Source organism: Piliocolobus tephrosceles, chromosome 13, assembly GCF_002776525.5.
Source record: "Piliocolobus tephrosceles isolate RC106 chromosome 13, ASM277652v3, whole genome shotgun sequence".
In the NCBI taxonomy this organism is placed as follows: Eukaryota; Metazoa; Chordata; class Mammalia; order Primates; family Cercopithecidae; genus Piliocolobus; species Piliocolobus tephrosceles.
In genome coordinates, this window is record NC_045446.1 from 14,655,957 (window position 1) to 14,683,307 (window position 27,351).

Below are 27,351 nucleotides of genomic sequence, written 5' to 3' on the forward strand. Positions count from 1 at the left end.
TTCGATGTGTTATAAACTCAACAATATGTTGTTATAATTTTATGCTTTTTAAAAAGCTGAGCGAAGAAAAAAATAGTGAGAACATATTAATAACTTTTATTTATTATTTTACCTTCTTAATTTATTGCCTGGTGTCATATCTTAATCCAGTATAACTTCACATCCTCTCACCCTTTTAATGATATTATTAATAAAGATACTAAATGTATATATGTAGTCTCAACAATTATATATGTATATATATGTATACCCCCTACACACACACATACACACACACACACACACATATATATACAAACTTCATACAATTGATTTATAAATCAGGACAGAGAAGAAGGGAGGAGCAATATGCATTTATATTGTCTTGTTATATTTGCCTAATTATCTTTATAGATGCTGTTTGTTTTTTGTGTTTAATAGTACTGCTGTCTGGAGTTATTTGGTTTCAGTTCAATGAACTTCCTTTGTAATATTATAATAAGTGTTGGGTCTCCCAACATTGAATTCAGTTTTTGTTTATCTGGGAATGCCTTTATTTCCATTTCATTTCTGAAAGATAGTTTTACTGGTTATAAGATTCTTGATTGACTGTACTTTTCTGTAGGCACTTTGCATATGCTATGCACTGCTTTCTGGCCTTCATTGTTTCTCATAAGAAGTCAGCTGTTAATCTTCTTGGAGTTTTTTTTTTTTTTTTAGTGATAAGTCATTTTTCTCTTGGTGATTTCAAGATTTTTCTTTTTTCTTTGGATGTTTGCATATTTGTGGTGGTATTTCTATATGTGTATCCTATTAGGAGTTCATTGAGTTTCTTGGATATACAGATTTATACTTTTCTTCTAATTGGGAAGTTTTCAGTCATTTTTGGGGGCAGTATCTTTCTACTGCATTCTTTTTCTTCTCTCTCTCTCTAGGACTCCCATCATGTATAGGTTGATATGCTTTATGGTATTAAATTTTGATGATACTCTGTTCATTTTTCTTCAGTTTTTGTTCTCTTTGTTCTTCAGATTGTATAGTTTCTAATGATTTAAGTTTACTAATTCTTTCTTCTGAAAGTTCAAATCTATTCATTTATTATGATTTTCAACACCAGAATTTCCATTAGGTTCTTTTTCAAGTAATTTATATTTATTCATAGTCTCTATTTGGATGAGGCATTGCCATCATGCCTTACTTTACTTATTTAAGCATAGTTTACTTTAGGTCTTTGAGCATATTTATAATTGCTACTTTAAAGTATTTGGCTTATCTCACAAGCAGTTTCTATAATCTGCTTATTTTTTTCTGTCTGTGAGTCAGCCTTTTCTTTCTTTTCTTCCTTCCTTCCTTCCTTCTTTCCTTCCTTCCTTCCTTCCTTCTTTTTTTAGATGGAGTCTTGCTCTGTTGGCAGCTACAGTTCAGTGGTGTGATCTTGGCTCACTGCAGCCTTGATCTCCTGGGCTCAAGTGATTCTCCCACCTCAGTCTCCTGAGTAGCTGGTATTACAGGTATGAGCCAACATGCCTGGCTAATTTTTTTGATTTTGCATAAAGACAGGAGTTTGCCATGTTGCTGTAGCTGATCTCAAACTCCTGAGCTCAAGTGATCCACCATTCTCAGCCTACCAAATACGGGGATTACAGGTGGGTGCCACCGTGCACATCTGTGAAGCTAGGTCTTAGAAGGCAATATAGCTTTTGCTTGGGTCTTTGTCTTAGAACATGCATTATGGGAGTTTTGGGTGAGTGTATAAGAAGTCCTATTCTGAAGCCACCATGCTAGAGAGAACAAAGTAGAGCGAATACAGAGATAGTTAAAGAGACACTTTAGGAATTTCATCTATACCAGTTCCCAGCTGTTTGATTTTTTGTGACTCAGGTAGGTGAGCCTTCTGATGATTATAGTGTTCAGGCTTTGAGGTGCTCCAGCCACTGCTGAATACAGCAGAGATGGGTTGTCCCTACAAAGCTGTACTCAGACTGAAGACTAATGATTAAAATACGTGTTTTAAGGCATTAAATTTTGAAGCGGTTCATTACACAACAAAAGATAACTGGAACCATGTTATTCTTGGGAGCTGTACATCTTTTGTCACCTACTCCTTGTTTGCTTTCAGGAGCAAGCAATCATAATAGAAGTGATTTGATATTTTCTTAGATAAAACACTGTATTTGTAAAACATGGCTAAGCCTTCTCTTCCTCTTTCTAGACAAATGGACTCCAAATGGAACTTGGGAACTAATAAGAGTTAACAAAGATGTGGTAAAAGAAATAGACAACATGATTGTGGCACAATGGTGGAACAGGAGTTGTGATTTGACTCTAAAGTCATTTAAAATTAAAATGTAATTTTTTTTGAGACAAAGTCTAACTGTGCCACCCAGGCTGGAGTGCAGTGGTGCAATCACCACTCACTGTAGCCTCAACCTCTTGGGCCCAGGTGATTCTTATTCCTCCGCCTCCTCAGTAGCTGGGACTACAGGCATGTAAGGAAGTTGGATTTCTTAGTCACTACATGGAAATGGACCACAAGAAAAGCCACACAATTTACTTGTAGTTGTAATAAGCCCAAGATATAAAATTTCATATAAAGTTGTGCAACACACAGTACAGGAAAGAGAACAAATATTAATATTCAGAGTATAAAGTGGGAGTACCAGCCACGTGCCAGATTTTAGTATCGGTCAGGTGATGGCTTCAGGAGTCAAGAGGCACAATCAACACACAAAATGTTTATTTGCAAAAAGAAAGAAGAAAAGTCCCACTTGACATGGAAATTATGTTGTCTAAAGTCTTTGTGACTAGTTGAAAGTTCCAGACTGTGTTCCTTTCACTGTCCTGGTGACCACATCTATTGCTACCAAGAAAATTAAGTCTCTTTTTCTTTGTTTTTGATAACTAATAGGCATATTGGAGAAGAAATAAAAATTCACCTACCCCTGACTTTCCTTAGCAAATTACTTTAGAACTTGGTCCCTACAGGCAAAATTTAAATTAAAATATTCAGTACATGAGACATGGAGCTGTAGATGCATTCCCAGGAGAAATTGTCCTCTAAGATCTCCATGTCGTATAATCCCCTTCAAGACATCAATCACCAGACCCTTAAATCTCGATCTGGCTTTATTCAAGCTCACTGTAGTGGAAACAACCTGCTGCCTGGGCAACCTTGTTTACTTGATTTGCTTTTCTTTTAATGAGGTCTTCAAGGACCCCCTTACTGGGGCCCTTGCTCTCATAGTGACACCGCTGCCTTCCTTTAGTCAGAATGATCTCAGCTAATACTTTCTGATAACAAAAGTGATATTTTTAAATAGGTTGAGTGCTTTGCCAAATATTGAATGTCCTTTGTCTTATTTCATTCCCAAGCTACAGGACTACATATTACTAATTTAATTAAAAAGATATGGAAAATGAGGCTAAGAGAAGTAAAGGAGCTCATTCATTTTTTTCGAATCTGAAACAGAAACCTAGAATTTAGACTTTTGAGATTGGGCATGGAATGCCAAGGAATCCACTTATGGACAGAATGGTATATTCAAAGGGATGAAATAAGATTCTTCTAGATCCAGAGCAAAGGGGAAGCCACAACTTGCTTCTCCTAGTAAGTCTCCCTCCAACATCACCCCATAAGGATGCTGGTGGTTATGGTGCTGAAACTGGAGAAGGGAAATTGGTACACAGAGACTTGGGATTGCCTTCCCCCAGGAAGCCTTAAAAAGTGTTGGATTTGGCTGGGTGCGGTGGCTCATGCCTGTAATCCCAGCACTTCGGGAGGCCAAGGCAGGTGGATCACGAGGTTAAGAGATCCAGACCATCCTGGCCAATATAGTGAAACCCTGTCTCTACTAAAAATACAAAAATTAACTGGGCGCAGCGGTGCAGGCCTGTAGTCCCAGCTACTTGGGAGGCGGAAGCAGGAGAATCACTTGAACCAGGAAGGTGCAGGTTGCAGTGAGCTGAGATTGTGCCACTGCACTCCAGCCTGGTGACAGAACAAGATTCTGTCTAAAACAAAAACAAAAGCAACACAAAACAAAACAAAAACAACAACAAAAGTGTTGGATTTACTTAGCATACCTTAAGGCGAGGCAGAAGTCATCCAGTCATTTTTTTACAATTAAAAAACAGTTGGTTTATATTACCAAATATGTGATACCTAAAGGGAATATATACATAGCATCTATTAAGTCATGAAGCATAACAATGCTCATGAAACAAATCAAAGAATAGAACATTAACAATGATATTATAGAACAAGGCAGAGAAACAAAAAGAGCCAGCATTCACAAGAGGCTCTGTATTTGTGGAAAACTCTGTGGTAGCATTAAATATGGGACTCAAAATGATCATTCCTGAAAAGTTGGTACGTGGAAAAGTGACACATGCCACATATACCCCTCCAGACACACACCCTTGCCAGTGTATGTGCAAAATCCTGAGCCAGAAAGACCACCCATGTGATTAGAAGGTTGGGGCCTTGAGCCAGACTGCCTCCAGTGAGAGAAGTGGGACTGGAAATTGAGCTTGTGTGGCTGAAATATAATCAATTATGCCTATACCGTAAAACCTCAATAAAAACTTAGGATGCCAAAGCTCAGTTGAGCACCCTGGTTGGTGAACACACTCATGTGCTGGAGTGTGCCATGAGAAGAAGCTCTATGTTTGGAACCTTCTTAGACCTCACACTTCGTATCTTTTCCTTTGGCTCGTCCTGATCTATATTCTTTATAATAAAACTGTAATTATAAGCACAGTACTTTCTTGAGTTCCATGAGTCATTCTAGTGAATTATTAAACTTTAGAGGGTTGTGGAAACCCCTGAATTTATAGCCAGTCAAAAGTGTGAGTGATCTGGGGTGACCTGAAGTGCCTCTGGCATCTGAAGTGAGGGCAGTCTTGTGGAGGATTGAGCCCTTAACTTGTGGTATCTGTACTAACTCCAGGATTGAAGTACACCGGTTAGTGACAGAATATATGGCATCTTCAAGAAAAAATTAAGGACTGAAGTTCTTTTCAGGTCTCTGCCCTACAGCTCTAAGTGTGTTTTTCATCCTATGATTCAAAATGGTTGCTGTTGCTCCAGCTAATAGATCAACATTCCAAAATAAATTTTAAAATGAGTAACTTCTCCCTTTTGAAAATAATTTTTGAACCCAGAATTTAATAGGCTTTCTGAAGTCAAAGTGTTTGGAATTGGATTGTCATTAAACTGTAAAAGTGTAAGAACACTTTTTAAGTTTACACCAGTAACTGTAAACTTTACAGAGATAAACTTTTGATTAGCTGACTTTCAGAACCACAGTCACTGCAATAAAGCTCTCATTTTTTTGTCTGGATTTTAGAGTGGGGACTGTAACTGATGAGGTGTCCTTAGGAGATGTATTTTTCATTAATTGGGTTACTGCACATTAGTGATTCTGTGTCCAGATTCTCCATTCTGTTTAATTGTTCTATATACTTCTTGTGCCAATACACAATGTTTTTGCTTTATAGAAAGTTTTGATGTATGGTTGTATATGTCTTTCAGCCTTCTTTGTTTTTTCAAAGTTATCTTGAGTATTTTTTCTTTATATTTTCATATAAATTTTAGAATCAATCTGTAAAATACATGTTAAGATTTGGACTGCACTGCATTGGTAGATTAATATTGGGAGAAAGGACTTTTTCTTTTTAAAGTCACAATAGAAGGTCTTTTGATCCATGAATATGGTATATCCTTCCATCTACCATAGCCTCTTTATTTTCTGTCAGTAATGTTTTGTAGCTTTTTTTGTGCAGAAATCTTGTACAACTACATTTTTGAGATTTATTTATATATATTCGGTCATTTTGATGTCAGTGTGAGGTGCTGTTTATTTATTTTATTTTCTATTTATTGTTGGTATATAGAAATATAATTATATTAGTATATTGATCCTGTAACCACTGGCCTTGTTAAATTCACGTATTAATATTAATATTTTGTCTTTAAATTATCTCAGAATGTAAACACTATGTTGACCTAAAAAAATAACTTGGAAAGTTTTCTTCTTTTTCTTTTTTTTGCCAGGCCTTGGTAATTTTGGTATTATTTTTAAATGAAATGACTAGGTTTCATCATTGAAAATATATGTGCCTTGGGGAATCTTTTTATCTTAGAGAGAAAGTTTAAAAAATTTTTATACTTAGGCCGGGTGCAGTGGCTGACGCCTGTAAACCCAGCACTTTGGGAGGCCAAAGCGGGTGGATCACGAGGTCAGGAGATCGAAACCATCCTGGCTAACACAGTGAAACCCGATCTCTACTAAAAATACAAAAAAATTGGCCAGGCGTGGTGGCGGGCACCTATAGTCCCAGTTACTCAGGAGGCTAAAGCAGGAGAATGGTGTGAACCCCGGAGGCAGAGCTTGCAGTGAGCCGAGATCGCACACTGCACTCCAGCCTGGGAGACTGAGCAAGACTCCATCCCTCAAAAATAAATAAATAAATAAATCTATACTTAGATCTAAGTTTTCTATATAAATAGAAGACTGTTAAATTTTTTCTTGATTCTTGTGTTAGTTTTAGTAAGTTTTCTTCTAGGAATTTATAAATTTTATATACATTAAAAAATTAGTGGCTTTAAGTAATTCATAACAGTCTCAGATTAAATTTTTAATAATACTTTTTTCATTCCAGATATTGGTAATTTGTGCCTTTTCTATTTATTGATAAGTTTTGTTAGGGATTAATAAACTTAATTAGTATTTTTAAAATATCAAGTTTTGGCTTTGGTTTTTAGAAGTTATATGATTTTTGTGCTCGCTTCGGCAGCACATATACTAAAATTGGAACGATACAGAGAAGATTAGCGTGGCCCCTGCGCAAGGATGACACACAAATTCGTGAAGAAGTTATATGATTTTTATTATTTCATTAGTATACAATTTAACTTTTATTATTTTCTTCTATTACCTTTGGTTTAATTTTCTCTTCTTTTTTATCTTCTTGATCTGGATGCTGAAATAATTGATTTTCAGTTTTTATTTTTTTCTAGGAATTTCTCCCTAAGCATAACTTTAGATAATTTAATAAAAGTTTTCATTTTGTACACTTATGAGTATTCAGTGAAAATATTTTTAACTTATTTTTAATTGATTGACTAAATAATACATATTTATTGTGTACAACATAATTTTTTGAAATATATATACATTCTAGAATGGCTAAAGCTAGCTAATTAACATATGCATTACCTCAAAAAGTTATCATTTTGAGGGTGAGAACATTTAGACTCTATCCTGACCTGTGTCCTGACCACAGCCGGACACTAACAGTGAGTTGGGACAGTTAGCCAACTCAAATGCAGTTTGCCTTTAGACTGTGAAAACGTTCCAGGCTGCAAAACTTTCTACCCTGGCCAAAACCACTCCTCTTAGACTCAAACCCTCCTGGTCTGGTCCTGCAAGGTGGGTTCCCAATTCCATTGTCCACAGCTGAAGCCCATGCTATTCTTGCCTCTCCATTCTGGCTGTGTGGATTCCTCCTCCAATCAAGTTAAGATCATAAATCCCTGGCTAATGACTCTACAAACCAGTGACTGCCACCAATGCTAGCTGGCAGGTTCCTGTGCAACCCACTATGAGTTAGCTTCAGGAATGACCACCTTCCATTGGTCCTTAAGCCCGGGAGTGCATGTGGGGTACTTCCCAGTGCTCTTCCTTCTCACAGTCCCTTGACTGTTCCCCAAGTCTGATCCAGGTTTTGGGAAGCTCAAAAAGTTCCCGATGGTCTAGGTTTCCTGGCTTCCTGGTGGAAATGTGTATTATGGAGCACTCCCCCTCTCACATATGGAGGGATTGATTCACAGATTTCCATTTGGGCTGCTGTCTGTCTTGTTTTCAGCAGTATCCAAAATTTTCTTTCACTTTTATGTTGAACAATCATGTTTCTTCTTGGATACAAGTTCACAGTGTGAATCTCTACACACTACTTGCTATTTCCAAGTGGGCAAGGATTCTGGCAAAGCATCCATTCTACTATCTCAGAAGAAAACATACTCATTTCTATTTTATTAATGAGAGAATTCGAAGTGCATAAGTGTTTATATAACCTCTAATCTCAATATGAATTTTGGGAAGTTATGCTGCCATGGGCCAACATGACTTACATAATACTTTAGCCTAGTTTCTGTTATGCCGCTCATGATTCTGTCTGATTTCTGCCAGAAAAGTTAATGATGAATCTTCTCTGAAGATGTTCACACTACCAAGAAGAAATAACTCCGAGTAAAGTAAATATACTAGTGTTCTTCCTAAGAAAACAGAACCAGGCTTCCATGCACAGTTTAGTTGTTGCTTCTCTCGATGATTGGAGTGAGAGATTCTGGTTATCCTCACGGGTAACTTGTCCCCTGAGAACTTTATGTATGTTCAAATTTCTCAATTATTGTTAGTTCCCAGTCATTGGTCTCTAACATCCCAACATGACTCTATTTAACATCATGTTAGAGGTTCCACCCTGTGTGTCACCTTTTGGTGATCATTTATTGATCTCAGTGTAAAAGGTTGTCCATTGTACTAAGTGGCCTTATTTCACACTGGTATATTACTCTGAGTCTGCAACAATGGCCAGGGATAAAACCCCCAGCTAAAAATGATGTTCATTGTGGATATGATGATCCCTTCTTAGAGCGCTTTAGCACTTTACAGAATGCATTCAGAGACTTCTATTTTTCCTCACAGCAGCAGTCCTGTGTGACAAGTTGGAGAACATTTTCTAATCTCCACCTAATCATCACTTTTTCCTTAAATCTCCCTCCCTGTAGAGAACTTCAATATTTGTGACTAGACATTAAATAACAACTTCTTAAATAGGAGCTTTTCTTTCTTCTTTGAGTAGGACTTGCAATTTGAAGAGACCAACTGAAAGTGTGTCATCTTCCTTGAAGAGCAAGGTAAGTTTCTAGCTCAGTTCTATGGTCTGTTTAGGTTGTAGTAATAGAATATGTGCTATATAAAAGTTCGAGGGCAAACATTTTCCCACTGAATACATCCAGAGTTTAGTATCCCAGCTTTAAATATTTTCATGCTCTCACGCTATTTAGCCACAGTCCAGGTGTTACAACAATCTCCATTAATTAGGAAAATGGTGATTTTATTCAAATAATAGAAGATGGTACTATTCTCATCATTTAAAATTCATATGCTTAGAGGGCAACAGACATTGGGGCCTATTGAAGGGTGGAGGATAGGAGGAGGGAGAGGATCAGAAAAAATAACTAATGGGTCCCAGGCTTAATACCTGGGTGATGAAATAATATGTAAAACAAACCCTCATGATGCAAATATGCCTACGTAACAAACCTGTATATGTATCCCTGAACTTAAAAGTAAAAAACAAAAAACAAAATAACCTTATACACACAAAAAAATCCATGTGCTTAGAAGAGCATTTAGAAAATGAAGGACACTCTAAATATTTGTTGAGGCAATGAATGAATGTATCTAAATGAATAAATGAATAAATAAATGAGTCAGCAAATGATCAGTGAGCACATTAAAAAATACATGGTTCTGTGTTACTGAAGTACAGTCTCATGCCTAACTTTGCACAGGCTATTCAGAGGCTCTTGATTGAAAGCTTTAGATTTTTTAAAATAAGGAATCCACACGATTTACATTGTGACCCATAATGGGTGACCACATGCATGTGTACACACACACATACACACACAGCAAAATCAAAGCTTACATAGAATCCTATTTTTCACCTACAATGCACCTTTACTTTCTACTTTTTTGAGCTAATGTATGCAAAATACATAAAAGAGAATCTGCACATAGTGAATGCTTTATGTGTTAGAGGTCATTCCTAACATTAGCAGTTATATTTAATTTAGTTTATTGATGTTAGTGTTTTTTTATTCTATCTTTCCTTGCTGTAGAGAACTTGGAGGCTTTTGACCACTACCTGAGACAGATTTTTTTTCTAATAGTATTTATACATTATTCCATGACTGAATTTCCAACTTTAGACTTAGTATTCAGGATAGAATATCTCTTTTTTTCCAGGCACAAGGTAAGCTTCTATGTTCCACATATACATTTAGTAAAATAGGGAATTTGTGCAAAAGCAGTGGGACAGCTATAGATACCATATTATTTTAGAACAGGAGTAGATGCTTTAAATTTCTTTTTATAAAAACATATGCTGAGGCTGGAGTATAGAGATGTCAAAACTTCCATTGGTAGGGTGTTCAGTGATACTTGTGAAATATCATACTGCTTCCCTAAAGAAGATGAAAAAAATAAGATAGATGATGCTCTGATTAAGTAGGTGGTAATTTCATCTTACTCACTATCAGTTAGGCTTCTACTGGAAGTAAAACAAACAAAAATAACAGAAGTGTGAATTGACACCTCTTCAGACTATAAAAGGAACTAAATAAGTTAGCAAGATGCATACAGAATTGTAACCTTTCCCCCATAATCTCATCCTTATTATGACTAGCACATCTAATGCTCGTTGTGAAGTAGCTAAAAGCACAAATTTTGATTAGGTTGGAACTCGGTTTCAATTGTGAATCTTGACTATTCTCCATACTAGTTGTATAATTGTAGAATATCACAAAACTTTTCAAATATCAAATTCTTGTAATGATAAAATAGTAATAACAATAATACTTACCACACACACACACACACACACATAAACATTTATATGAAAAGTTCTTAACATCTGTTGTAGAACATAGTATATTCTAAAAGTGGTTATGTGAGTTAAGTTTGGCAAACATAAGGCTTTCATGGGCTAAACTTACGCAGTGTGGAAAGACAGTAGGCAATAGTAGTTAGCAGATGAATAGTAGTTAGAGGATGAATGCCCTATCTAATTTAAAACACTATTCATATGCAAGAACTGATCTAAATAATAATTTTGCAACTTAGAACCTGCCACCAAAACAGATCTGCAGATCTGCAGACTAAAGGAAACCCACGAACAATGCATTTTAAACTATAAGGGTCTGCATTCAACTAAGAGATGACAAAAATGAAAGAAAAGAATGAGTTTAAGTAAAGGAGATGCTGTGAAACCGAGCTAAAATGTAAGTTTCAAGGAAGAAATTAAACAGAAGAATGGTTCACATGGAATTGCTGGAGCAGTCAATCATTTGGGTGAAAAAAAGACAGAATGAGAATTATTGGGAGGCACAGAAAATCTCAGTAGCCCTAGTATATGAGGAAAGACAAATTGAAGAAGGGGCTACTACAAGACTTCAAGATTTACCAACATACAAAGCCCTGCCATCCTCCTTTATAGAACTAACAGAGATCATCATTCCATTCTAACAATAACATTATACCTAGCTCTCACCAGACTGTGCTAAACATTTAACATTTTGTTTATTGTTGTAAAAATGTATTATTTCACTGAATTTTCAAAATAATGCCTTGAGGTTGATCTCATTAATATTTTCATTCTGCAGGTAAAATAAACAAGGTTCGGGGAAGTTAGTCTGGGACGGATGCTGCCTAAGTAGTAAATGGTAGGGCTGATATGCACCTCTTCCCAATCCCATGCTCTATATCTGATGCCGCCTTCCCCTCAGAATTGCCTTTGCTGCTTGTACATTTCTCTACTTCTTCAGCTGTCCTGAGACCGTTAATGTGCGTTTTCCTCTCAGTTACCTCACTGTGAAACCTGCCTAAGTTTGCACCAACAAAGACAATGAGTAATTGTAAATTGCTTCACATTCAATTTGATTTAGATTCAATTTAAACCATTGAACTTGAGAACAACTCTCCTGAGCCAGAAGATAGGCTTGACTATTAACACTTGTGTATATATGAATAAATGACTTAATCTTGTGAGCCTCACAAATTAAATAAATGCAATAACTAATCAACCTCATTATATTGTTGAGAGGAATCAATATACATACAAATTGCCTAGAGCAGTTCCCAGTATGTGAGCAACATAAATATATAAGTTTTACTGGATTAGGGAAAACTGAATTGGCAGAAAAATTAGTTCCAGGTGAGTCATCTTGGACACATCATTAAATATACTACATAGCAGTTTATACATTTATAAAATGGAAACATTGGGATATTATTTATAAAGATCCCCTGGATTCAACTGATTGCAACTGTGTAGATAATGCATTAAAGATTGTTATTAAGCCTATGCTTTAGATCTATAGAATTTTGAAGTATGAATTGTTGCTCTAATTACATAATGCATATAGTATTTATACATTTCTAAATCTCTTTTTTGTTTATCACTCTATTGCTTTATTTCTCATTGCTACAGGACATCTTATGATTCCCTGATAATACCGATGGAGAATTGTACAGAAATGACAAAGTTCATACTTCTAGGACTAACCAATGCCCCAGAATTACAAGTTCCCCTCTTTATCTTGTTCACCTTCATCTACCTCCTCACTCTGTGTGGGAACGTGGGGATGATGCTGCTGATCCTGATGGACTCTTATCTCCACACACCCATGTACTTTTTCCTCAGTAACCTGTCTCTGGTGGACTTTGGATACTCCTTAACTGTCACTCCCAAGGTCATGGCTGGATTCCTTAGAGGAGACAAGGTCATCTCCTACAATGCATGTGCTGTTCAGATGTTCTTCTTTGTAGCCTTGGCCACTGTGGAAAATTACTTGTTGGCCTCAATGGCCTATGACCGCTATGCAGCAGTGTGCAAACCCCTACACTACACCACCACCATGACGGCCAGTGTATGTGCTCATCTGGCCCTAGGCTCATATGTCTGTGGCTTCCTAAATGCCTCATTCCACGTTGGGGGCATATTCAGTCTCTCTTTCTGTAAGTCCAATCTGGTACATCACTTTTTCTGTGATGTTCCAGCAGTCATGGCTCTGTCTGGCTCTGATAAACACATTAGTGAGGCGCTTCTGGTTTTTATGTCAAGCTTTAATATCTTTTTTGCTCTTCTAGTTATCTTTATCTCCTACTTGTTCATATTCATCACCATCTTGAAGATTCATTCAGCTAAGGGACACCAAAAAGCGTTATCCACCTGTGCCTCTCACTTCACTGCAGTCTCCATCTTCTATGGGACAGTCATCTTCATGTACTTGCAGCCCAGCTCCAGCCACTCCATGGACACAGACAAAATGGCATCTGTGTTCTACGCTATGATCATCCCCATGCTGAACCCTGTGGTCTACAGCCTGAGGAACAGAGAAGTCAAGAATGCATTCAAGAAAGTGTTGAGAAGGCAAACATTTCTATAAGATTGGAATTTTAACACTGTTGTATACACAAAAATGTTTCACTCATCTCAGACCTTCCTCACGCAATGAGTTACATTTGAAACCCCACAATACATTTAAGTTCATGAGGTGATATTCTTACCTCTTTAGAAGTCAATTATGTAATAAAAATAAAACATTCTCAGAAATGTAACACCTGAACAAGGAAGGCTAAAGGGAAATGTTAGGATTTTTGGAACTTGCTGGTCAAACCTTACTAATGACATTTGGTTCACTCACTTGTTCCACTTGCATTTTCTCTACCATATTCCAATGCAAACATACTTGTTAAACAGGGACACCAACAAGCCCACAAAAATGTACATGTTTATGCCCTTGTGGGCACATAGGCATTAGAAGGAGAAATTTACTCAGAAGTAAGTGGAGTGTGGCTAGTTTTTATATAAAGGACTTAAGTAATTAATTTAGTATTATAGTGTAAATTTATTTTTGAATAGACTTTTTAAGAACAGTTTTATGTTCACATTAAAATGGAGAGGTAAGTACAGAGATTTCCCATATACCTTCTGCCCCCACATACGTGTACCCTCCCTCATTGTAGATATCCTCCAACAGAGTGCTACATTTTTTTACAATTGATGAACCTACATTGATACATCATTATCATCCCAAGACCATAGTTTACATTAGGATTCACTCTTGCTGTTGTCCCTTCTATGGATTTGGACAAATGTACAATGACATGTATTTATCATTATAGTATCATATTGAGTAGTTTCACTGCTCTAAAGCTCTTCTATGCTCTACTTATTGATTCTTCCTTCTTCCCTTAATCCCTGACAACTACTGGTCTTTTTCTGTCTCTACAGTTTTGCTTTCTCCAGAATGTCAGATAGTTGAAATCATATGGTATGTAACCTTTCCATATTGGCTTCTTTCACATAGTAATATGCATCTGTTTTCTCCATGTCTTTTCATGGCTTGATAGCTCATTTCATTTTAGCACTGAATATTGTCTATTGTCAAGTGGTATCACACTTTATTCATTTACCTACTGAAGGATATTTTGGTTGCTTCCCAAGTGTTGGCAGTTATGAATAAAGCTGCTATAAACATGTGTGGTTTAACTGGTATTTTCTTTCTCCAACTTTGCTGCATGTTCTGCTGGTTTTCCTTGTTGGCTTTTTATCTTGTACTCATACTCTGATTATAGGTGTTCTTTAATGCTCCATCCTGAGATGCTTATATTTTCAGGTTTTTATTAAACTTCTCACTGATGTCTCAAAAATAACATGTATAAAACTAAAATTTTGCTTTTATGCCCCAAATCTAGATTCTGATTGTACTTAGAGTAAATTTTCTAACTGCGGCCTACAAAAGTTGCTTAACCTCTCTGCTGCCACTTCTTTCATTTTCTTCGAAAATTCTCCTTGCTCTCTATGATTCAGCAAATTAATCTTTGTTTATTTCTTGAACACAAGAAGCACATTCACACCGCAGAATGCTGTCCATCTTGGCCTCTTTGCCTACCATGTTCTTTCCTTATATGTCATTTTAAATATTATATACTCAGAGAGCCCAATTTAACTGTGCATCTAAAATTATTATCTCCCATGTCCATTAGTCTTTATTTCAGCATCATGGCTTTTTTTCTTTTAATTGTGATAAGAACACTTATTATAAGATCTACTCTTTTAACAATTTTTAAGTGTACAATATAGTATTATTAATTATAGGCATTATGTTGTAAGCACATCTCTAAAACGTATTCATTTTTTATAACTGAAACTTTATACCTATTTAACTGTAGCTCAGCCCCCTATTTCCCCCACTCCCACCACAGCCCCTGACAGCCACCACTGTCCTCTCTTTTTCTGTAAGTCTATTTTAGATACCTTATGTAAGTAGAATCATGCAGTATTTTGTCCTTCTATGACTCGCTTATTTCACTTAGCATATTGTCCTCCAGGATCATCCATCTTGTCAAATACAGCAGGATATTCTTCCTTTTATTGAAACATAATAATCGTACATATTTATGGGGCACAATGTGGTATTTTGACAAATGTATACATTGTTCATTGATGAAAATTAGCATATGAATCACCTTAAACATTTATCATTTCTTTGTTGTAAGAATGTTCAAAATCCCCTCTTTTAGATATTTGAAAATATATAATGCATTTTTGTTAGCTAGACTCACCCTACTGCACAATAGAGTACCAGAACTAATTCTTATCTAATTGTAAGATTGTACCTGCTGACAAACCCTTCACCATCTCTGCCTCTCCACTATTCTCCCGAGTTGCTGCTAACTACTATTCTACTTTCAACTTCTCTGGGATCAGTTTTTTTGATTCTACATATAAGTGCGATGATGCAGTATTTGTCTTTCTGTGCCCAACATTTCACTTAATATAATGTACTCCAGATTCATCCATGTTATTGCAAATGACAAGATTTCATCTTTTGTAAGGCTGAATAGTGTTCTATTGTGTATATATACAGCAGTATCTTTATCCATTCATCTGTTGATGGGCATTTAGGTTGATTCCATATGTTGTCTATTATACATAGTGCTGCAATAAACACTGGAGTACAGATTTTTTTTAACACACTGATTCGATTTCCTTTGGATATATGCCCAGTAGTTGGATTACTGGATCATGTAGTAGTTCTATTTTTAATTTTTTGAGGAACCTCCATACTGTTTTCCATAATGACTCTACTAGCTTATATTCCCACCAACAGTAAGAGTTCCCCTTTCTCCACATCTTTGCCACATTTATTATATTTAATCTTTTTGTTAATAGCTATTTTAAAACTGGGGCAAGGTGATATCTCATTGTGGTTTCGATTTACATTTCTCTGGATATCGACCTCTTGTCGAATGTATACTTTTCAAATATTTTCTCTCATTCTGTATGTTGTCTCTTTTCTCTGCTGATTGTTTCCTTTGCTGTGCCAAAGCTTTTTAGTTTGATGTGGTCCCATTTATTTATTTTTGCTTTTGTTGTTGCTGCTTTTGGGGTCTTCTCTAAAAAGTCCTTGTGTGGACCAATGTCATGAAACATTTTCCCATGTTTTCTTCTAGTAGTTTTATAATTTTGGGTATTACATTGAAGTCCTTAATTCATTTAGAGTTAATTTTTGTATATGGTGAGATATAGTCTAGTTTTATTCTTTTTCATGTGGATATCTAGTTTTCCCAGCACCAATTATTGAAGAAGCTGTTTTTACCCCATTAAGTGCTCTTGACTCCTTTATTGAAAATCAATTGACTGTAAATTCCTGCATTTATTTTTGTGCTCTCTATTTTGTTCTGTTGGTCTGTGTATCTGTTTTTATACCAACACCATGCTGTTTTGGTTACTATAGCTTTACAGCACATGTCAAGGTCAGAGAGTGTAAAGCCTCCAGCTTTTTCTGTTTTTGCATGAGATTGTTTTGGCTATTTAGGGTATTTTGTGGTTTCATATGAATTTTTGAATTGCTTTTTTCTAACTCTGAAAAATAATATTGGTATTTTGATAGGGATTGCATTGAAACTGTAGACTGCTTTGAGCACTATAATCATTTTAATAGATGATATTAATTTTTTCAACCCATAAGCATGGTGTGTTTTTCTATTTGTGTTAGCTACGATTTCTCTCATCACTGTTTTGTAGTTCTCCTTGTAGATATACTTTACCTCCTTGGATAAATTTATTGCTAAGTATTTTATTGTTTTTTGCAGCTATCATAAGTGGGATTGCTTTCTTTATTTCTCTCAGAGAGTTTGATATTGATGTATGGAAACATTACTAATTTTTGTATGTTGTCTTTTTATCTTGCAATTTTACTATATTTGTTTATTAGTTCTAACAGTTTTTTGGTGGAGTCTTTAGGATTTCCTGCATATAAGATAATGTCATCTGCATACAGGAACAATTTGACTACCTCCTTTCTGATTTCACTACATTCTGTTCTTTCTCCTACCTAATTATTCTTGCTAAAACTTCCAGTACTATGCTGAATGGTGGTGGTGAAAGTGGGCATCCTTGTCTTGTTTGAGAATTTAGAGGAAGAGCTTTCAACTCTTTTTCATTCAATACAATGTTGGCTGTGGATTTATTGTATGCTGCCTTTATTATATGAAGATTATAGTCCTTCTATACCTGATTTGTTGAGGTTTTATCATGAAGGGATTGAATTTTGTCAAATGCTTTTTCTGCATCTATTGAAATAGTCATGTTTTTATCCTTTCTTTGTTAATGTGATGTATCACATTTATTGATTTGCATGTGTTAAACCATCCTTGTATCCCTGGTATAAATCCCACTTGATCATGGTGAATGATCTTTTTAATGTACTGTTGAGTTTTTATTGCTAGCATTTTGTTGACTATTTTTGCATCTGCACTCATCAGGAATATTGGCCTATAGCTCTCTTTCTTTCTGTGTCCTGGTCTGGTTTTGGTTTTAGGGTAATTATCACCTCATAGCATGAGTTTGGAAGTGTTCCATTATTTTCAATTATTTTCTATAGTTTGTGAAAAATTCTAAAGAACTTATTTTTTTTTTTGTAGAATTCAGCAGTGAAGCCATGAGGTCTGGCACTTTTCTTTGATTAAAGACTTATTACTGATTCAGTTTCAAATACTCTTTGTTGGTCTGTTCAGATATTCTGTTTTTTAAATTCAATCTTAATAGGTTTTGTATGTCCAGGAATTTATCTATTTATTCTAGGTTTTCCAATTTGTTGGGATATAATTGTCTACAGCAGTTTCTTATCATCCTTTGTAGTTCTTTAGTATCAGTTGTAATGTCTTCTTTTTCATCTCTGATTTTATTGGTTTGCTGATTATTCTGATTTGATTATTCCAATTTGATTATTCCACAGTATACACATATATTGAAATACTCTTTACCCCTTAAATATATATAATTATTGTTTTTAATTAAAAATAAAATAAAATAATAAAAAAGAATATATCTTGAGACAAATGAAAACAAAAACACAACATACCAAAGCTGATGGGATGTAGCAAAAACAGTACTAAGAAGGAAGTTTATAACAATAAATGGCTACATTAAAAAAGAAAGATCTCAAATAAACAATCTAACTGTATACTTCAAAGAACTGGAACAAATTAAATTAAAAATTAGAAAAAGGAAGGAAAAAATAAATATGAGAGCAGAAAAAAACTAAAAAATAGAAAACTAATAGAAAAATCAGTCAAAGTAAGAGTTAGTTTTTTGAAAAGATAAAATTGACAAATGCTTAGCTAGACTTAAAGCAAAAAAGAGAAATTTTGATTCAATTTTTTAAAAAATGAAAAATGTGAAATTATAACTGATGCCACCAAAGTAAAAAAGATTATAAAAGACTACTATTAACAATTTTTTACCAAGACTGGATAACCAAGAAGAAATGAATAAATTCCTAGATTCATAAAACATACCAAGACCGAATCACAAAAAATACGAAGTCTGGACAGACCAATAATGAGTAAAGAGACTGAATCAGTAATCAAAAACCTCCCTCAAATTAAATCCCAGAACCAGATAACTTCTCTGGTGAAATTTACCACACATTTTTAAAAAGAGGAAAGGTTAATTATTATCACACTCTTCCAAATAACTGAAGAAAAAAGAACTTTTTTTTTTTTTTTTTTTTTTTGAGACGGAGTCTCACTCTGCCGCCCAGGCTGGAGTACAGTGGCCGGATCTCAGCTCACTGCAAGCTCCCCCTCCCGGCTTTACGCCATTCTTCTGCCTCAGCCTCCCGAGTAGCTGGGACTACAGGCGCCCGCCACCTCGCCCGGCTAGTTTTTTGTATTTTTTAGTAGAGACGGGGTTTCACCGTGTTAGCCAGGATGGTCTCGATCTCCTGACCTCGTGATCCGCCCGTCTCGGCCTCCCAAAGTGCTGGGATTACAGGCTTGAGCCACCGCGTCCGGCCAAAAAGAACATTTTTAAACTAAATTTATGTGGCTAGCATTATTCTCATGTTCAAAACAAGGAAAATGTACCACAAGAAATGGAAACTACAGACAATATTTTTGATGACTGTAGGTAATAATTCCTGAACAAAATACTAGTAAATCTAACACAATAGCACAATAAAAGAATCATACACCATAATCAGGTGGAATTTACCTCTAGGGTGAAAGCATGGTTTAAATCAATTAATATGAAAGACAACATTAACAGAATGAATGATAAATATCACAAGATCATCTGAATAGTTGCAGAAAAGTATTCAATGAAATTTAACACCTTTCAATAATAAAAACTCTAACCAGGCTAGATATAGAAGAAATGTACTCTAACATAATAAAGCCTATATGAAAAGCCCACAGCTAGTATCATACTCAAAGGTTAAAAATTGAAAGATTTTTCTTTAAAATCAGAAACAAGACAAGGATGCCCACTCATACCACTCCTATTGGCCATAGTACTGAAAGTCCTAACCAGAACAATTAGGTAAGAGAAAGAAATAAAAGACACTGAAATAGGCAAAACTGTCTCTGTTCATGGAAGATGTCATCTTATATGCAGAAAATCTTAAAACCTACTAGGAAACACCTATTAGAACTAATGAATTTAGTACAGCTGCAGGATACAATATCAACACACAAAAATCAGTTGCATATCTATACACTAACAATAATCTACCTGAAAAAAAGTTTAAAAAATCCTATTTACAACAACATGAAAAACGATGAAATACTTAGAAATAAAGTTAACCAAGAAGGTGAAAGACATACACTTAAAAGATAACAAGAAATAGTGAAAGAAATTGAAGAAGACTCAAATAAATTGGAAGATATCTGTGTTCATGAATTGGAAGAATTAATGATGTTAAAATGCTCCTACTACGAAATGCAAACTACAGATTCAATGTGACCGCCTTAAAATTTCCAATGGCATCTTTTTACAGAAATGGAAAAATAGTCTTAAAATTAATACGAAACCACAGAAGACTCTAAATAGCCAAGACAATCCCGACAAAGAAGAAAAAAGCTGGAGACATTACAGTTCTGATTTCAGAATATATTACAAAGACTACAGTAAAGAAAACAGTATTATATTTCTATAAAGATAGACATATGGAAGACAAGGGAGCCCGGGATACATAATGAGAAAAGGAAAGTCTCTTCAAGAAATAGTATTGGGAAATCTGCATATCTACATGCAAAAGTAGAATCTTTGCAAAATATTTTACTCAAACGAATCTTTATCTTATACCATACACAAAAATAAATTCAAATAGATGCAAAATTAAACATATACTTGAATCCTGAAACCCCTAGGAAAAAAAAACTAAGGAATAAACTTTTTGTCATTACCCTCGGCTATGATATCTTGAATATGACACCAAATGCACAGGCAACAAAAGCTTAAATAAGTGGAACTACAACAAACTGTTTCTGCATAGTGATGGAAACCATCAAAAACATAGAAAGGCAACTTACAGAATAGGAGACAATATTTACCAACATTACATTTGGTAAGTGTTACTATTTAAAGTGTATAAGGAGGGCTGGGCATGGTAGCTCACACTTGTGAGACCAAAGCAGAAGGGTAGCTTGAGGCCAGGAGTTTGAGACCAGCCTGAGCAATATGGTGAGACACCATTTCTACAAAACGTTTTAAAAATTAGCCAGGTATGGTGGTGCATGCCTATAGTCCCAGCTACTCAGGAGGCTGAGGTCGAAGGATCATTTGAAGCCAGGATGCTGAGGCTGCAGTGAGCCATGATTGTGCCACTGCACTTCAGCCAGGTGACAGAATGAGACCCCCATCTGAAAAAATAAAATATATAAGGAATTCCTACAAATCAATAGTAAAAATTAATTCTGTTTAAAAATAAGTAAAAGTCTTGAATAACTATTTTTCCAAAGAAGGCATACAAAAGGTCAACAGGGATATGAAAAGTTGTTCAACATCATTAATTGCCTTGGTTCATTTAATGTTGCTCATAACAGGATGCTTAAAACTAGATAGTTTATTTTTAAAAATAAATTTATTTCTCACAGTTTTAGAGAATAAGCAGTCCACATCTGGTGAGGGCCTTCTTGCTGGTGGGGACTCCCTGCAAAGTCTCATAGCAGCATAGGGCATCATATGGTGAGAGGACTGAGCATGCTAGCTCAGATCTCCTCTTTTTATAAAGCCACAAGTCCAAGTCCCATGAAAACTAATTAATACATTAACCCATGAATTCATTAATCTATTAGCCTATGAAGGGAACTACCCATTCATGAGAGCTGAGCTCTCATGACCCAAACACCTCTGTAAACTTTCACCTATATAGGAAGTTAATCAAGTTTGGGAAGTTTGGGAAGTTAGTGGCCATAGTTCTTCAAATATTTCTTACTAACTTTTCCTTTTTTGACCTCTCATTCTTGCACTCTATTTGTGCTCACGTTGGTATACTTGATGGCATGCAAGAGGTCTCAAGCTCTTTCCATTTTGTCTTCATTCTGTTTTCCTTTCTTCTCCTGAGACCAGATTGCTTTAATTGACATGTCTAGAAATTCACTGATTTGGCCAGACATGGTGGCTCATATCTATAATACCAGTACTTTGGGAGTCTGAGGCAGATGGATCACTTGAACTTAGAAGTTCGAAACCAGCCTGGACAACATGACAAAATCTTGACTCAAAAACAAACAAAAAAAAAGAAAATGTATCCAGGTGTATTGGTGCATGCCTGTGGCCCCAGCTACTTGGGAGGGTGAGGCAGGAGGATCATTTACAGCCAAGAAGTGGAGACTGTAGTGAGCCATGATTACACCACTGTACTACAGCATGGGTGACAGAGTAAGACTTTGTCTCAAAAAGAAAGAAGGAAGAAAAGAAAGAAGGAAGGAAGGAAGGAAGGAAGGAAGGAAGGAAGGGAGGAAGGGAGGAAGGAAAGAAGAGAGAGAAGAAGGGACAGAGGGAGGGAGGGAGGGAGGGGAAGAGGAAGGGAGGGAGGAAGGAAGGAAAGAAATCCACTGATTTTTTTTCTTCTTTTGTCAAATACTGTTAAAACCCTCTGGTGAATTTTTATTTCACTCATTGTAATTTTCAGCTCCAGAAATTCTGTTTTTTTAAAAGTAATTTGTATTTTTAATTGATATTTACTATGTATTGAAACACTGTTGTCCTAGTTTTCTTTAGTTCCTTGTCAATTTTTCCCCTTAATCCCTTTGAGCCCATTTAAGGCAATTGATTTAAGATTTTTGTCTTCTAGGTATAACAGTTATGCTTCCTCAGGACAATTTCGGTTTTCTTGTAAATTGGAAATGGTTTCTTGATCCTTCATATGTCTCTTATTTTCGGTTGAAAGTTTGACATTTTTAATATTATAGTATGGTAATTCTGGAAGTCAAATTATCTCCCCTCCTGCCCCCAGTTTCATTTGTTTTTGCTTGCTCTGAGTACAGTTGTTTATTTACTGAGTTTTATTAAAATATTTGAAAGAATGTATTTATTGTCATATGTGGCCTCTGATGTCTTTGTTTCTTTACTTGTGGTCACATAGCAGTTTAACAGATACTTCCTAAAAATGTCATGTGAGGTCACCTTTTTCTTGAATCATCATTCTCTTTGTTTCTGTAGATCCTTGACTATTTTCCAGAGTTCAGACAAAGTTGATTGTGCCAATTTTTGCTTGCTTTTTTGTGTTTCTGTGGAGTAACAGGCCCTTAAAATATTCTAATCTGTCATTTTTCCTGCCCCCATCTTAGAAGGAACTGGTAACTGCATTTACAGCCCACTGAATAATTTAGATTAATCTCCATCTCACTATCCTTAATTTGATCATAACTGCAAAGCAATTGTCATATAAGGTATAATTTACCAATTCCAAGTATTAGAATCTGATATTTTGGAAGATAAATATTCAGCATCCTACAGATTTATTTCTTACTTATGCTACTACATGTCTGTCACACAGGTTGTCTGGCTAAGTGAAAAGCTGTATGTGGTCACTCAAAGACACCTGCTGATGAAGGTATCATCATCTGTTTCTGCACCTGCTGGAACATTAAGCCTTTTGATTATCATAGCAGGAGATGAGATAACTGGAGAGTAGTATGTATGTTTCAACCAACACAACAATTTTTTCTATAGTTCATTATCTAGAACTATTACATGTCCCGCCTAGCTGGAATGGGGCATACACATGTAGAAAAGTAGGTGGATTGTTTGTGTACCACTATTTTTGTGACCTATCTATGGAAAATATTATAAATAATAAATATTAATATTTAACCTATTGAACACCTGATATGTGGTAGAAAGTGTATTGTGTTCTATAAATATGTCATGTGATTATCTTTTTGAAAATCTTTCGTGAATGACAAGATAATATTTTCTTCTTCCTTACAGAAGGAAGCTGAAATTGGAAAGGCTACATTTCTTACTCAAATTTGAGGTGAAGCAACCATGGTGCACAGAACAAATGTTTAACCATGACACTCGCTTGTACTAAGAGAGATGTGATAAGTCTGCTTGGGAGTGTACTGTGGGCTCAGAAGCAACAGTGCAAACGATGAATCTGTGCAAAAGGATGAATCTGTCTCCTTTGTTGGAAAAGAAAAGCATCCCCAGGCCAGAACTGTAGTGATAAGGTAGGTAAGTGTTAAGAAAATTCTTAAGGAGATGTCTTAGAGAAAAACAAAAAGAAGTAAAAAAAAAATTAAATTAAAAAAATTTTAAATATAAAATGCTGATACAGAGGTGAGACAATTTGAATGGACTGCTAGTGGGAATTCAAAATAATAGAGTATCTTCAGAAAAGATGTTGACAGTTTCTTATTCAGATAAATGTGTGCCTACCATACAACAATTCAGTCTGACTCATCAATATTTATTCAAATGAAGTGAAAATCTATGTTCACCTCAGACATCTTTTTTTTTTTTTTTTTTGAGACAGACTCTCACTCTATCACACAGGCTGTCATACAGAGGCACAATCTTGGCTCACTGCAGCCTCCGCCTCTGTCTCCCAGCTTCAAGCAATTCTCCTGCCTCAGCCTCCTGAGGAGCTGGGATTACAGGTGCCTACCACCCTGCCTGGCTAATTTTTGTATTTTTAGTAGAGACTGAGCTTCACCATGTTGACCAGGCTGGTCTTAAACTTCTTACCTCAAGTGATCCACCCACCTCAGCCTCCCAAAGTGCTAGGATTACAGGCATGAGCTACAGTGCCTCGCCCAGAAATCTTTAATGAAATGCTTAAATCAGCTTTATTTCTACTCACCAAACTCTAAAACCTGTACAAATGTTCCTCAGTTGCACAATGAGAAAAACAATCTATAATGTCCACATAATGCAATATTCTTCTACAATAAAAAAGATTTAACTCTGACAGAGGCAACAATATATATGGATTTCAATTGCTAAGTGAAAGTGAAAGATGCCAGACTCAAAGACTACATATTCTAGGATTATATTTAAAGACATTCTAGCAAAAGCAAAATTATTTGGACAAAAACAATTTACTTGTTGCCAGGATAGTGGGTGGGGGAAAAGAGGTTACCAAAAAGTAGGCTTAGAAAATGTTTTTAATGTAATTGTTGTAGTCATTATGTGACCATATATTTGACAAAATTCTTAGAACTATACAGTAAAGTGTGTATTAATACTGGGTATTACTGTATGTAAATTATGCATTCATTAGAGAATGAAAAAAGAAATAACAAATTTAATATGCACACAAATTATGTGCGTATATTAAAAATAATAAGCTTGATCCCCACTGGCAGCTTTAATGGCTTCTTCGCCAGGAAAGTAGAATGAGGAGCTGTAGATCCTCTCACAGGGAACATCTCCAGAGATCTCCATGCCCTTATAATTCTCCTCATATCTCCGTATGTTAGCATATGAAATCCCAACATGACTCCCAACATGATGTAGTTTTAGAGAGACCACACTGTGTACAAAGCTCCACGGATCATCATTTATTCATCTAAAGGATAATTGTTTTTAGTTCATGCATGCCTTCTGACCTGAGGCTTTGCTATGAACCTTCAACCCTGCTCAGGGAAAACATCCCAAGTGAAAAATTACGTTGACTGACTTTCGCACGATGACCCCTTAGCAAGATGTTTTACAGCCCTCACTTACTTGTTATTTACACATGCAATTCTGTGAATTATGTGAGAGAGGTAATCTTAACATGTTTATTTTCTCGAGAAAGGGGAAGATAAGTAACTCCTTTAAGTTCCCAGAAAGAATTAATAGGAGATTCAGGACTTGTTCCATCTTAATGCTCTTCCCTTTATTTTTCCATGCCTGGAGACCATGAAACCTGTTGACCAGTACCTGAGAGCAAGCTTCTCCAAACATATTAATGCAATATTCCATGGCTGATTTTCTGATTACAGACAAACTGTTCTGTATTGACTGTTTCTGCTCTTCTAGCTGTAAGGTAAGCTTCTATATCTAAGAAACATTTTAGAGAGAAGTGAAACTCATGCAACAGCAGTGGGGCAGCTACACCTACTATAAGTTACTTGAGAGCAAAAATAGGTGTTTTCAACATTTTTTTCTAAAATACTGAGGTGGGCATAGGGCATAAATGTTCCATTATAGGAAATTTAATGGTTCTTATGAAACATGCTTCTTCCTCCAAAGATATGAACAAAAGATGAGATAGATGATACTCTGATTGACTAGGTGGTAATTTTATCTGTTCGTTATGTATTGGCTTCTCATAAGCGGTAAGAAAACAAAAACAAACAAAAAAGAGGGAAATGTTCCTTCTTTAAACTATAAAAGGGTGCTAAATGAATTAACAAGCTATGACCTGTATTTTAACTTTTTTAAATAATCTCATTCTTACTATTATTAGCACATCTACATATGTTGACAGTGATGTGGCTGAAAGTTTTGACTTTTGATTAGATTGAAGATGGATTTAACTCTTGAATCTTGACTCTCAAACTAGCCATATAATTTTGGAGCATCACATCACTTCTCAAATTCTCAATGTTCTTAATGATAAAGTAATTGTTCAACAATAATAATACCTCTCTCTCTGTCTCTCACACACACACACACATACACACACGCATCATTTATATATAAAGTTTTTATTATTGGTAGAACATAGTGTATGCTAAAAGCAGTCATGTATATTAAAGTTAGCAACATAACATCTTCATACCTCAGGCTTGGGAAGTGAAGTTGCCAAGTGTTTCAGAGAAAGACAGTAGGAAACAGTAATTAGCATTGGTTGGATACCCTTCTAAAGACCCCAATCCAAATACAAAGATTTAAAGTATTGTTCTTGATTTCATTCTTATTTTCATGGCTGTGTAATATTCCATGGTGTATATGTACCACAACTTCTTTATCCAGTCTACCACTGATGGGCACCAGGGTTGATTCTATACATTTGTTGTTGTGAATAGTGTGCTGATGATCTTACAGGTACATGTGTCTTTTTAAAAAAAATGTCCAACTTTAAAGTTCAGGGGTACACATGCAGGATATGCAGGTTTGTTACATAGCTAAAGATGTGCCATGGTGATTAGCTGTACAGATCATCCTGTCACCTAGGTATTAAGACAGCATCCATTAGCTCTTCTTCCTGATGCTCTCCCTCCTCCTACCCACCACCCTTTGACAGACCCCAGTGTGTGTTGTTCTCGACCATGCGTCCATGTCTTTTCATCATTCAGCTCCCACTTAAAAATGAGAGCATGCAGTATTTGATTTTCTGTTTCCACATTAGTTTGCGAGGATAATGGCTTCCAGATCCATCTATGTCCCTGCAAAGGAGATGATCTCGTTCTTTTTTATGGCTGCATAATATTCTGTGGTGTATATGTACCACATTTCTTTACCCAATGTATCATTGAAGGGCATTTAGGTTGACCATACGTATTTGTCTTTTTAGTAAATGACTTATTACCTTTTGGGTATATACTGGGTCAAATAGTAGCTCTGTTTTAAGTTTTTGAAGAAATCTGTACACCAGATTTTTGGAATACTACATAGCCATAAAAAATGAAATCACATCCTTTGCAGCAATGTGGATGAATCTGGAGGCCATAATCTTAAGCAAAGTAACACAATAACAGAAAACCAAATACCTCATGTCCTCACTAATAAGTGAGGGCTAAATGATGAGAACACATGGACCTAAATATGGGAACAATAGACACTGTGGAC

General features: G+C 35.7%; 2 protein-coding genes and 1 non-coding gene across 3 annotated transcripts in view; all 3 read left to right on the forward strand.

Annotated features, from left to right (window-relative positions):
• Nucleotides 1-14,193, forward strand: part of LOC111544856 (olfactory receptor 5B2) — a 36,127-nt gene extending 21,934 nt beyond the window's left edge. The window contains exons 2-4 of the mRNA XM_023215548.2: nt 8,845-8,899; nt 11,432-11,491; nt 12,259-14,193. Coding sequence (XP_023071316.2) covers nt 12,287-13,216 — 930 coding nt within the window. The 5' untranslated portion in view covers nt 8,845-8,899; nt 11,432-11,491; nt 12,259-12,286 and the 3' untranslated portion in view covers nt 13,217-14,193. The remainder of the gene's footprint in view (nt 1-8,844; nt 8,900-11,431; nt 11,492-12,258) is intronic.
• Nucleotides 6,762-6,869, forward strand: LOC111545001. The gene has a single exon (XR_002732313.1). It is a non-coding gene; the product is annotated as a U6 spliceosomal RNA (small nuclear RNA).
• Nucleotides 14,194-23,229: 9,036 nt separating the features above from the next.
• Nucleotides 23,230-27,351, forward strand: part of LOC111544855 (olfactory receptor 5B12-like) — a 54,481-nt gene continuing 50,359 nt past the window's right edge. Inside the window, exons 1-2 of the mRNA XM_023215545.2 lie at nt 23,230-23,805; nt 25,474-25,603. The gene's annotated coding sequence lies outside the window, so the exon portion shown is untranslated. The remainder of the gene's footprint in view (nt 23,806-25,473; nt 25,604-27,351) is intronic.